Source organism: Xyrauchen texanus, chromosome 42 (assembly GCF_025860055.1).
Source record: "Xyrauchen texanus isolate HMW12.3.18 chromosome 42, RBS_HiC_50CHRs, whole genome shotgun sequence".
Lineage (NCBI taxonomy): Eukaryota > Metazoa > Chordata > Actinopteri > Cypriniformes > Catostomidae > Xyrauchen > Xyrauchen texanus.
Genome location: NC_068317.1, coordinates 30,149,277 through 30,163,605, shown reverse-complemented (window position 1 = coordinate 30,163,605; position 14,329 = coordinate 30,149,277). Strand labels below are relative to the sequence as shown.

At 37.1% G+C, this 14,329-nt stretch overlaps 1 protein-coding gene across 2 annotated transcripts; it reads left to right on the top strand.

Annotated features, from left to right (window-relative positions):
• The first annotated feature begins 2,746 nt into the window (after positions 1 to 2,746).
• Positions 2,747 to 13,098, top strand: LOC127634908 (BTB/POZ domain-containing protein KCTD5-like). 2 transcript variants are annotated; one of them, XM_052114660.1, is made up of 7 exons: positions 2,747 to 3,154; positions 6,582 to 6,690; positions 6,775 to 6,866; positions 9,433 to 9,528; positions 9,661 to 9,771; positions 11,718 to 11,843; positions 12,021 to 13,098. In XM_052114660.1, the coding sequence occupies exons 1-7, from the start codon at positions 2,957 to 2,959 to the stop codon at positions 12,048 to 12,050; spliced, it is 762 nt and encodes a 253-aa protein (XP_051970620.1). In that variant the 5' UTR covers positions 2,747 to 2,956; the 3' UTR covers positions 12,051 to 13,098. The 2 variants fall into 2 exon arrangements, with proteins under 2 accessions (XP_051970620.1, XP_051970621.1); XM_052114661.1 differs by lacking the exon at positions 9,661 to 9,771.
• Positions 13,099 to 14,329: the final 1,231 nt, after the last annotated feature.

The window sequence follows — 14,329 nt, the reverse complement described above, 5'->3', positions numbered from 1 at the left end:
TGATGAAAGAAATAAAAGCTGAAATAAATAATCATCTCCACTATTATTCTGACATTTCACATTCTTAAAATAAAATATGGATATATTTTCCAAATTAAGTTTGTGTCAATGAATGAGTACTTCCAGTTGCTGACACAATAACTTTTGATGCAGATGACAAAGTTAGATAGTCAAAAGTAGGAATATAGGGAAAAAAGTTTTTTGTCTTGTTGCTTTTTGTATTGCGCACCCTTGTACTTAAAAAGTTACTGAAGTTACAGTCCACAGTGAAAGCACAACAAACATTTATGATGATATATTCCTTTATGCACTAACACATCCTTAGTTCAGTGTTGTTCTACAAGTCTTCAAATGCAAAGATTTGACTTGTGCTTTGTTTTGGAGTTGTGTAGTGTAACCGGCCCACTTTTGATCACTGTTACTATCTGCGTTGTGTTATGTAATTGATAGAAGACACAGGACAACTGGACCTGCTGAGTTTATTTTTCTTTTTCTTATTGCTGCTGTTGTTTGGGGAACATATAGATGGCGCTGCATGGAATAAACAGAGTACAGCATGAAAATGTTGCTTGTGCGATTTTATCACCTGCACAGATAACAGATCAATTAATTAATTGGCCAAAATCACCGCATTTAACCAACGCACACAAATACACCCAAACCAATGTACTCTGAAATAAAATTATTAAATCCAGTCCATTCATGCATACAACACTTCTTAACACATTTCTAACACTCTTAACTGAAATATAACTGAATATTATGTACTCAATCCAACTTCTGCAAACTTTTACACTTCATATTGAAAGAGCACCCCTAACTGTTTACCTCTCCTCAGTGCGCTCAAAGCAGACTGACGCAGCGCGAGAGTGAACAACAGTGACGTCACGACGCCAGTACAATTAATCATAAAACTTTTTTTTCCAAAGTGACACAGATACATTTCAAAACAAAATTATAATGCTTTCCGAGACAAAATAATATGAAGTAAACATATAAAAACAGAAAAGGAACGATTATTAGTGAAACATTCATTTGCATAGTGAACGTACTGTGAATGTAAACATCCGTCACAGAAGTGATATTTTTATTTCCCCTATTTTATAACTCCCAGTAAATCTATTTTGAATCAATAACAACAAGACCTCGCAATTCTGAAACGCAATGAAAGCAGTCTGTTTGGATGAGGCTGTTATTTGCTCATTTCATTCATTCACAACTATTAACATGCTAAGCACAACTCTCCTCTTTATAATAGTATTTTTGTTTTTCTATATGTATCATTAGTATTGCTAGTAAATCTACTACGTAGATTTTTGCCAGTCTCTGTCAAATCACAAAACAGCAAATCAGTCCCAATGCAAATATTTTATGACCATTCACTTCACCTGTACAGAAATGATCATAAAATCTATGGAAATCCATGGAAAGTAAAATGTGTTGATCCAAACCCAACCTACAATACCATGAGCCCTCCATCCAAAATGTGTGAGCTGTTTCTCTAAACTTAGTGAGCTGCAGTATTTTTGGCGTTATATTTAAATTCAGTTAACATCATTTTTTGCAAAATAAACAGCCTATGATGGCCAATAAATATTCTAATACTGTTACACGGGTTGGTTACGCTCCCTAAAAATGCTGTCTATGTAGGCTGCTCACTATGTAGGCTGCTCACTTTATTTTGAGACACAGCTACAGAATAAATTCCTGGGTTCGTATCCTCTTCCTGAAATCTTTGAGAAATGAGATTCATTCCAGCGAGTCGGTTCGTTCGGACGGTTCATTCCAATGAACCGGTCACATAATCCCTTTTATTATTATTATTTTGCGCACTGCACAACCTAAAACTAAAATGAAACATGTTGGGTATCTTTTTCTTGCTTTCAGTAAAATTTATTTTTACATCAAATGTTTAGATCGAAATGGAATTTAGTTTTAATGGTGAAATTGTCTGGGTAATCAAATAACACCAATCTGGATTTTTGGTGAATCCAAATTGGTGTTATTGTTTGATTTGATTTACTATAATATTACAATAAAATAATTAGGCCCTACTGTGTATATTATTATTAAATATACTTTTTAGTTTAGTTTTGCTTTTTTTTTCTCTCCCTAATTCCCAATGCGCTCTAAATCCTCGTGGTGGCGTAGTGACTTGCCTCAATCCGGGTGGAGGAGGATGAATCCTAGTTGCCTCCGCATCTGAGACTGTCAACCCACGCATCTTATCACGTGGCTTGTTGAGCACGTTACCGTGGAGACCTAGCACGTGTGGGGGCTTCAGGCTATTCCCTGCAGCATTCACGCTCAACTCACCATGAGCCCCACCCAGAGCGAACCACATTATTGCGACTACGAGCATGTGGTTACCCCATGTGACTCTACCCTCGCTTAGGAGACCTGGTTGGAGTCACTCAGCACGCCCTGGATTCGAACTTGTGACTCCAGGTGTGGCAGTCATCTTCAAAACTCGCTGAGTTGATTTTTTTTATTTATTTTTTTATTAAATATGCATTTTTATATTATAAACAATCATATTCCCAATATTAGTAATATAGCCTAATGCAAATCACAAGGCTATTTATAGCATATTACTTATTCTACACATTTTTCCCATCTCAGTTTTAATCTATCCCACATTCCAATGATCAACGGACGTCTTTCGAATCGGTTCGACCGATTCATTCGAAAGAATCGGTTCAAATGAACGAGTCTTTCGCGAATCGGACATCGCTGGAAACTCAACTGCAGGAATACGTTGTGCAATGGAATACAAAAAACAACACAGTCGCGTCTGTTCGTTGTCTATGGCCTAAAAGACACATTTAAGGGGGTGTTTCTCATGTGAAATAAACAGCAGAGCCGTCCGTGCTTCGCGCTCTCCCGTGCGCGTTTGTTGGTTGTTGGAGAACCGCGCGGTCACCGTTACGCATTTCAGCAGAGCACCGAGCGCAGGATGGCCGAGAGTCACGGCGAGATCAGCGGACACGATTGTCGGCGTCCGGCACAGACTTTTAACCACAGATCGTCCAAGTGGGTCCGTTTGAACGTCGGCGGCACGTATTTTCTGACCACCAGACAGACGCTCTGCCGGGACCCCAAATCATTCCTGTCCCGACTGTGCCAAGCGGACCCAGACCTGGATTCAGATAAGGTACAGCAAGTGTGTAAAGTTTATTTACTCTCTTCTGTAAGTATTTAAAACTACATTTAACATACCATTTACATTTTTTTATTATTATTATAGTATTATGAAACCATTGTATTTATCATTATTAAAAATGTATATTTTGTATTATATTCTTTTTAATGTAGCTATTATTAAATAAATGTATGCAGTATCATTTCTATAATAATTATTAAAAAATAACAAAAAAAGGTGTTTTTGCTAATGTAACTAACCGAAGCCAAAAGCTGTACATAATTGAGTTTATCTATTATACCGCATTAGTCATATGTTAATCATAATATTTAAATCCGTTTTAATTCAGTTTTTAAATTATTCATAAGTCAAAAGATCTCTCTCCACTGTTTTGAGGAGTTGCTCAAAAATAGGTCACAATGTCATGTTGTTTAACGTCATAATCATACATTTGTGAGGTGTTTATTCATATTGAATTACTTGTATTGTCTCTATGTTAATTGGGGTTTGTCCATATGGTTGTTTTGACTATGTTGTTTTGTTTTTTTCTGTTGGATGGATTTAAACAAACACACTTTTACTACCCGCCCTGCCCCCTTCACCCCTCCCAGTCCCCAGAACAAAGTCTGTACTGTTCTTTCTCTATGAATGCTCATAGCTGGGATGAATTCCCTCCATCTGTGCTTTTTATTTGTTGGGAATGCAGGCAGGCAGATTGTGGCACCTTGTCTGCGGCACCCTGGGGTGACCATATCGATGACATCATCAGTGTGCACATGAGGTCCGGTTTTGCCCTGTGATCTGGACACAGTCCCACTTATAACGCCTGTGCTGTGTCAGAGATCAGGGTCAAAGGTTACTGTACTAGGTCAAATCAGGCAATGATCAGTGTTAGATGCAAGAACAAAAAAAAACATCTTTAAAAAAAATTAAGCAAAAATCAGTGAGGCACTTACAATGGAAGTCAATGGGGCCGATTTGTAAACGTTAAAATATTCACTGCTTCAAAAGTAGCCACAAGATGTAAACAATAAATGTGTTAATATGATTATAGTGTGATAAAGTAGCTTACTAACCTTTTCTGTGTAAAGTTAAAGCCAATTTTACAACTTTGTTGACTTGAAGACATAATGCTGTAAACCCTAAAATGACCATAACAACGAGAATTTAAACAACCGGACAGCTCAAATAATACACAAGTATAACAAGAATGAATGTAAGTGCTTTTGTAAAATTATATGCTTCATATTTCTGTCTTTATACTCTCCAAAAAACTGGGAATGAAAATGAGGGTGTGAGGGATAGACGTACAGTCTCTTCAATGGGCTGTACTGCTGTTTAAAGTGTTTTTGGAGCATTCTGCAGATGAAACATTCAGTAGACAAATAACTTTAAGTCTATCCCTTCAGCCTCATTGTCATTCCCATTAACAATGAAAGATGGTGCTCTGTGAGGTCTGCTGTAAGTGCCTCACTGTAACCTCGATTTTGGCTTTGTAAGGAAAAGCAGGGACGAGTCAGAATTATCTTTGTGGTAATCAACATTATACCACAAATGCTTCTCTATAGTTATAATCAGATTACTTTGATGATTGCTTCATGGAAAACATAACAAATTACGTTACTGTTTAGCAACGCCCTAATAGAAAAGTTTTCTTTTTCTGCTCATCAAACTCAATGTCTGTATTTCCTCCAGTCATATCTATGAACATGAATGAATTCTGAATGTAAATAAAATGTATTCTACATTAAAGGTGCTATATGTAAGATTGACAACAAGCGTTTGAAATGGGTACTGCAGTCCAAATTCAAAATATTGGAGAGTTGTCTGCCCCGCCCCAGACTCGAAGCTCATGCGGGTTGCCAGAATGAGGACACGCAACAGGACTCCAATATTTATCCTTGTTTTACTACGCATCTGGTCATGGTGGATTTTAGACGGATGGCGAGGCTTTTTGGGTCGGGTGGAATCTGTTATCTCTGATCCAGTTCATTTGCTGGCTTCCATGATGCAGCGCGCAGTGTTGTTTGCCTGCGAACCTGTTCAAATCTGGCAACCCGGTGGTGTTGAAATACTATTGGTGAGTGGGCGGGATCACACAGGCCAAAACATAAACAGAAATTCCGTCCCGGAATGGAAACTCCAAAGTAGAATAAACTGGCTATAGCATTGATATCGGAAAAGCCAGTATTTCAACTTAGCATGTTTCCTAATTCTCTAATGACAACGGTCATTGTATGATTTAGTACAGTTAATATATTACATAAAGCACCTTTAATAATATTATTTTAGAATTGGGAGCTTGGGGGTGGCCAGGGGTGGCCGAGGCCACCATGGAATGACCTCATTGGCCACCCCACATGCAATTGCCATTTTTGAGCACAACTTAACATGTACTGCTTGAAATGTTCTGTGCCACCACAGACTAATTGCTGGCCCCTGCCCGACCACCCCTGTGGAAAAACTCCTTGCTCTGCCCCTGGGGTGAACCCCTAGTATTGTACTTAAAATGCATTAAGTTCTGAAAAGTCAGATACTGTAATTTTATTACAAGGATGTAAATTGTCAACATGAAACTGTGTTTGCAACCCATTATACTTCTATAATTACATAATGCGTAATGCATAATGCAGATGTTATAACATTATGATGATATCATTTTCTACAGTACAAATGTTTTTGAAATCCTAATTCCTCACATGTAAATGTATCACTGGATTTTGTCACATGATGAGCAGCTAAATGGCAGGTAACCATTATCAGCGCGCATTTAAATGATCTCATTTCACAACGGCATTCAAAAATGTAATTTTATTTCATGATTGAACAGTGTCACATCCTCTCATCTCTAAATCTCAGACGTAATCTCAAAATAACCCTAATCCAGAATAATCCTGCTCTCTAGGGGCTTTAACCCAGTAAAGAGCAGGAGTCTTTAAATCACTCATCAGATGCGCTTGTGTGTGTGTGTGTGTGTGTGTGTGTGTCCCAGATTTTCCCTCCTAGTGATCTCACACACTCTATCAGGTTCATTTTTGGAATCTGAAGGTAGAACGGATTATTGGTTTGTCATGTTGTGTGCCACAGTGACTGCGTTTGTGTTTATATATTATGAATGTGTCTTGAATTCCATTAAAGAAAGAGATGCCGAGTCGCACACACTTTCACATGCACAGTTCATTAATGTTTAAACTCACTCTCCTCTAATGGCTTTCTCCTCTTCGTGCAGCAGACACAGAATAACACGCACAGTCAAGGAAAAACACCCTCTTTTTACTCTTCATACTGTGCTTTTGGCCACACACATGCCTATTTCTATCTCTGGTTGGGTTTACAAAATAACGTTTGCCGTGGCATGCACCACTGATCCTATACTGAAGTATACAGTATGTAGTCTGTTTGTAACATCTCTTTCTCTGTTTTCTCATTTATTCTTCAGGATGAATCTGGGGCGTATTTGATTGACAGGGATCCAATGTATTTCGGTGCTGTACTGAATTACCTGAGACATGGAAAGCTGGTCCTTAACAAGAACCTGACAGAGGAGGGTATGACGCATATGCACAATCAAACTTGGCAATCATGAACCATGAAGTCTTTTATTCCGTATGTATACTGTATGTGCATTTCAGGAGCTCTTGAAGAGGCAGAGTTCTACAATATCACATCATTAATTAAACTAATCAAAGACAAGATCAGTGAAAGAGATGCCAGGACTACACATGTAAGCTAAGACGCACACACACTTCACTAAGACACTTGAATAGAGTGTGTTTACATGTGCAACAAAACAAAATGCTCAGGACTATCAAACAATTATGCAAATTTGTATAAAACATTTTATGGGTTTACAAGTAAATCAAACTGTCCCAGCATACAGTAGTCTCATAACTACTCGTTAAAATTTGTGCAAGATGGTGAAATCATCAGATACTGTATGACTTGTCTCACACAAAAATATACAACTTGTGTTCCCATAGAGACCAACCAATCAACAAGCAGGGTTTCAAATCAATACAATACAGGCATAATATTTTAGCTAGCCTAAAATCTGATGTTTGTTTTAAGAAAGGTAAATGTCTTTGTTTATTTTTCTCAATGGGGTCAAAAGACGTACAATTTCTTCAACCTAGTCTAAAAGAATAAACGTTACTATAACAACATTTTTGCAAACTGAGTTTTACGTTTCACCGCAGTTCCCTGGTGAAATTAACACTAGAGGTGCTACAACAACTGTGCGTTTTATTAACTGTTACACAAATCATGACTGTAAAGGCTGATTATGACTTTATAATCAGGTATTTTTCGCTCTATTCCTTGATATCGAAGCACACAACTACACACTTATTCCAATGTGATTAGCTTCCGCGGTAGCTCACCCAGTGGATTGTTGGACTTGGAACTCGTAAGACTGCAACTCAAGCCCAGTCAAGCTCGCAAGTAGACACGTGAGACGAGAGAGTCATAGAAGCGATGCAAAATGTCGTGCCTGCTCCAGAAAATGTGCTTTTCATTTCGCATTTCCTTTCAAGACACTATTGGTTAAGTTAGGTGCTGGTTTAGGGTAAGCATGTCTGTTATGTTCACCTCTGATTTGCTTTTAGGACACTATTGGTTAGATTTAGGTTAAAGTTTTTGGATAGTAAGGTATGGTTTACTCCTCTATTATAATCCTCTGTTTAACACTCATCTTAAAACCTTGTCTGATTACAACAACATTTCACTCACATTTGGCGCCCTCCGCTGGACATTTCACTGGGAAACTGCTGCCAAATGTAAAATTAATCACTTAATTTAGCAAAAATGTAGCCACGGTAATGTAATTTTCATGAGATCAGGCTGGAGTTCTTATGATTTCACCATCTTTTACTATTACTACCACCTGTCATGAGACTGAACTATCAATACTGTTCTTGAGATTTCTGAAAATCGAGATTTTGAAAGTCACACATGCTTATAAACACATTGAAATCTTTTACATTTACTTTTATTTAACAGATGCTTTTTCCAGCTGCCAATTTATGAAGACTAAGATAAAAAGGGTTATTCGGATTGCGTTGTGGTTATAATGTCAGAACCTTAGAAGAATAACATAAACCCGCCAATAGCACATTTATAACAGTTCTAATTGCTAATGGTGGAAAATTATCCTATCAAACTAAATGATGGCGCTTTAGTTTCAGACACTTTTACTAAAATACTTAGTGTACTTCTATGGCAAAATCCAGAATATAGCCCATTTAATATCACAAAATATGAATACAGTGAATTTATAATCAAATTTACAAGGCTTTGCTTTGCTGTTATTTGCTTTGCAAAACAAGCTAACCTCAATAGACAGCATTTGTGGCATAAAATTGATTACAAAAAAATAATAATAATTCTAGTTTTATTTAGTTTTTAGTTTTATTTAATTAGTTTCGCTGTTGTTTCCTGCATATCGCGGCCTGTTTGGCATAACGCGGCAGCCCGTTTCAGCTTATTACTGCCCGTTCGGCACTGTTAGGCCCCTTTTCACGGCCGGCCCACTGGCCCACAAAGTCCCGGTTCTCCCTATGGCCAGTCAGTCCCTGGGGCCAATCCATAAACATTAAAATACACACTGTTTGACTATACAAAGTAAAGCCACAAGACATTCAATTGTTTACGTATTATCATCAAAATATTAAAGTTATATCCAATGTTATCATGGCGACATAACACCAGCAATCCCAGTAAGTGTTTTTGTTGCACTAAAGGGTATACTTTTGAAATAGTTTGTATGTTAATTTTAATGGATTGGCCCCATTCACTTACATTGTAAGTGTCTTTATGTAACTGTGATTTTAGCTTGCTTTAAACAAACAAGGGACAAGCTGAAATTATTTTTGTGTGACTATCAACAATACGACACAAATGCTTTCGATTGAGCTTAAATAGTACTGAACCTGAACATTCCCAATGTGCTTAGAATAAACTGCATTACTTTAAGACGGACATTTAAAATCTAAATCTTATTTATATACAGTAAGTTTTCTTTCTCAAATGTACACATGCATAGAAGAAAAAAGTTGCATTAATTATCCGGTCACATTACAGCCACTGATATTCAAGTGATGAACACAGTTGTCCAATGAAGATGTATCATAGTTTCATTCAGGCATAAACAGACAACATGCAAATAAATACATGTCCTCGGGAACGTTAAAAGGACAGAATACAGTACAATCTCATTTGTATTTAAAATGTCTTTATTTGCATATAACATGTAAATGATTAATAACATTTTTCTCCCTTGTCTCTCTCTGTAGACACCGGTCAAGCATGTTTACAGGGTGTTACAGTGTCAAGAAGAGGAACTTACTCAGATGGTCTCAACAATGTCGGACGGATGGAAGTTTGAGCAGGTAAACAAGCACTTCATGTGTTCAGTCTGATCATTCCAGTAGTTCCACAATGATCAGAATCGCTGCCGCTGCATCAGCTGACCTGCGGTGTGTGATACAGGCCCTGCCTTATGCTCTGATTGGTTGTTGCAGCTTGTCAGTGTAAGTTATGGGCGGGCCCAGAAGTCAGAGTTTTTCCTGATTGTGTCTCGAGAGGTGAAGGGGGAGGAGCCATGCCAAACTCACCCCGCCCACAGTGGAGAGGTGTGTCCAACAATCGCGTGTCCTCCCACTTATTACTGCATGCGCTGTGCATGTTAGTCATCTGCAACATTGCATTTCATTGCAGTGGTCACAGTTGTACTCGATGCGAATTTGTGCTTGTGGGTGGGCTTGTTGTCAATGCACATATGTTTTGCATGGTTATAAAAGTTAGCATGTTTACATGTTTTTAACGCAGTGCTAAACCATTCCTGATTAAATCAAATGCAACCTGATCTCATAGAATCATGTTACTATACCTATTTTGTTGCAAAATGATCTTTATGTGGATCTTTGTATGTACTGCCACAGTTTCCTGGTGAATTGAACATTAGAAACACTTTTACTATAGTGCAATACTTGTAAAGATATACATTTTAACATTTGCATTACATAACCAACTGTATTTACACGCTTGTTTGAGTGTGATCAAATTGGATGGTTGCTCAACTGATAGAGCATTGTACTTGTGATGCAAAGGAGCCGGGTACGAGTCCTGAAGAGCATGCGAGTCAACACGTGAGCTTAAAGTGTCATAGAAGAATCTCAAAATGTGGTTGCATTTTCATCTCACATTTGCTTTTTATGACATTATCGGTTAGGATTAGGTTTAAGGTTTAGCCTAATGAGGTAGATTTTGTTGATTAAAAACTCGATTACGCATTAATCTTAAAGGAATATTCTGGGTTCAATGCATATTTAGCTCAATCGACAGCATTTTTGGCATAATATTGATTACCACAAAAATTCCAATGGAAGTGAATGGGGGCCAATCCTTATACATTAAAATACAGTTTCAAAAGTATAGCCAAATGACATAAACAATATGTGTTAACATGATTTTAGTATCATAAAATCACCTTTTATAATTTTGTTGCCATGACGATGGCCTAAAACCCCAAAACGACTGTAAAAATGATGATTTAAACAATGTTACAGCTCAAATAATACATACGTTTTAACAGAAGAATTAATGTTTGTGCTTTTATAAAATTATGTGCTTCGCATTTCTGCCTTTAAACCCTCAAAAATTGGCCCCATTGACTTCCATTGTACTGTATGTGCCTCACTGGAACCTCGATTTTTGCTTTTTATTTAAAAAACAAAAAGGAGGGATGAGTCAAAATGAGTTTTTGTGGTAATCAACATTATGCCACAAATGCTGTCGATTGAGCTTAACTTGTACTGAGCCCGGAATATTCCTTTAAAAACATCATCTGTTTGGAAGAACATTTAACTTGATTTTAATGCCACACAGTGGACATTTCACCTCGGAACTGCCACAATTCGTGTAATGAACCACGTAGTATCATTTTTGCAAAAATGTAGCCACGTTCACATCATTTCATGAGATCAGGCTAAGCAAAAGTTAACCCAAAAATCATCATTTACTCACCAAACCCATATGACTTTCTTTCTTCTGTGGAACACAAAAAGAGTTAGTTTTCAGAATGTCCTGGCTGCGCTTGTCCATGCATTGAAAGCAAAAGAGGACGGAAGCTGTCAAGCTCCAAAAATGACAAAAAACACCATAAAAGTAGTTCACAGAGCAATAAGTGCATTATATTCCAAGCGAAAACATATTTGACAGCTTTATGTCAGAAACCAAAATGTTAATCTTTATTCACTAACATCCTTTCCCTCCACCATATCTCTCAAATTTAATTTGTGTTTCTTTATATTCAAATATGGCGCATTAAACATAATTGGTTCGATGACCAAATGCGGTTGATGTCAAACCTGGCATGTTGTTTTTAAACATGTCGTATCTGAATATAATCTCATTTAAATATTTGATAAGCTACAGCAGTGGGGAACATTTTTAGGGGTGAGTAAACGATGATGGTATTGTATTTTCTTTGCGCGAGCTATTCATTACGCGTTTCACGATCACTTAATGAAAACAATTACTTTATTTCTGTCTTTCTCTTTCATGTATTATGGTGTAGTTGGTCAGTATCGGCTCCTCATATAATTACGGTAACGAAGATCAGGCGGAGTTCCTGTGTGTTGTTTCTAAGGAGCTGCACAACCAATCATATTGTGCCAACAGCCAACCTAGCGAGAAAGCTAAGGTAAGCACACTATGTATACACAGTATACACACTATGTATTGGAGAAATAATAATAAATAGAGTAGTATGTACTATGCTGTCCAGAACAAGCCGTTATAGTGTTTCAGGCTGTTCGTAATAGAAGATATAGTTATTTTTTTATTGTATTTTTTAATTCTCCTCTTGTTTTTTCTCTAGATTCTGCAGGAGCGTGGTTCTAGAATATGATCTACTAGATCCCATGTGGTTTTAAGACATTTCAGTTCTTTCTAGAACTTTCCATGTGCTTGTTCTCTTCACGCCCCAAAAAGCATGTACACTGGCACATCGGATATCCGAAGCACTCAGACAACACTTGAGGAGCATGTCATTTGTAAATGTGTCTTTATGGTGCCTGTCAATTTGAATAAAAACTGGAACACTTTGGTTTGATCTACACAGATTCAGAGACAGTTGTTGACTGGTTCTGATTCTGTCTGGTCCAGATTTGGAGAACTGGACCAATGCAAATCTCAGGGATCAAATGGAAATGCACACTACACTCTCAATCACAAAATCAGTAGAATGGACATTTATAGTCTATATACATGTAACAATTTCAGTATGTCCCAATAGAAATGTCCAGGACTAGTTTTAGTCTTGTGGTTTGCATGCACAATGAAGAGACAACAATAGAGATTTGATAATCAGTAATAATGATGGTGCAGTAGCATCATGGTTTAGCACTCATTTTAATCTTACAGTGTTTAATGCGAGGTTGTTGAAATAAGATTTCCTTGCAAAAAAAAACATTTTATTGATGCATGAAACCCCAAGGAAATGCTGTTCTATAGTTTTTTTTTACTCCTTTTTTATCTAAAAATGATTGCTTTTGCACTGCAGCTATTTTTATTATTATTATATTTGTGCACTTGATCTTAAAGGGACAGTGCTTTTTGTCTGTAAAACTAGAGGAAAGGCAAGCAAGCAGAAAGCATTTGAAAACGAGCATGGTGGTTATAGGGTTGTGTGTTGAATGGACATGCATTCTGTCCATGGTAAATAATAATAAAAATGAAATACAATCTTGCTTGTCCAGACCTGGCACATTTTTATTTATTGAAAATCGCTGTTCTATATCCAATAGGCTAAAATATTGTACACACATTTGTGTTTAATGTTTGAAAATGCTAACTCTAAGTCTGACACCAGTTTTACTGCTAAATCTCACAATGCTGATTGTAGCCAACACACACCCACACGCTTTTAAGATAAAAAAAATACATTTTTAAACAAACTCTAGTGTGTCTGTGTGGTTTTTACAGTCATTTTTGACAAAGCAGATCGTTAGGGATTGACTTAGATGAATATTTCGACTTAAAGGGATAGTTTGCCTAAAACTAATAATCATGTCATCATTCGCTCACCCTCATGTTGTCCCTTAAAGGGGTTCTCCTTTGGGCATTGAGACTGTGGCCTCCTTGTGGCTTGGGGAACTAAGCAGCCACTCATATGTAGAAATGAGCCTGAGTCTGGGTCATATTTCCTTTAACCTTGGATCATTTTGATGGCAAAGTTGTTCCTAAAGGTGTTAAATTGGGTTCAGGTTAGGGCTTTGTGCAGGCCAGTCAAGTTCTAATCATTTAGACTGCTGAACAGTGGTAATCTGTGGCACCCAGATCTGACTTTGTTGCTTAGTATTTGTAAGAGCTTGGCAAGCAGGTCATGACAAGCAAGGTCATGTCATGATTTGATTAAGTTGATCACATTAACAGCATCATTCCAAACATTTTGTAATTCCAGGCTTGGGTGCTAATGTTTCAACATGTGCAATGGAGTGCATCATTTGAATATTAAGGTTTAGCCCTTTCATGCTGAGAGATTAATCCACCCCATCATTGACGCTGTACCATCTGTGCATGGACATGAGCAGCAATTCCATTACAATCTGGGGGGGAAAGTGTTAAAATGTTCAAATGCATGGTATTACCCACAAATGGTTTGCGGAGAAGAATTTGATCATTGTTACCCACAAAGAACAAATTCAACCAATCATTTTCTTTCTAACATCATCTGACTTGTCCAATTTCATTTCAGAAAATGCAACTCATTTGAAGTTTTCCTCAATTTACCAAATAATGTCCCCAGCTGAACATTAACTATATATAGAGAGTAAAATGTTAACCTTATATATATATATATATATATATATAAATTGCCTCCATATCTGAAGACTAAATAAATCATGGTCACCCAAAAATATTTCTTAGTGCCAATGAAACTGCATTTTCACCTTAATAGTTAATATAGCCTATAAAAGTAATGGTCAGTATCTTTATATGTATTTATCTCTTTTTTATGTATTTTTGTTCACAATTTAAAAACTACCCCATAAACAACAATTGATTCTATTGATAATAGATACCACCACAAAATAAAACAAATATGCAAGGTATTTCTGACTCTCATCTCACATTTGGGACATGATATTTTGCAATTTCTCGCAGTGTTGACTTTATCTCAACTAT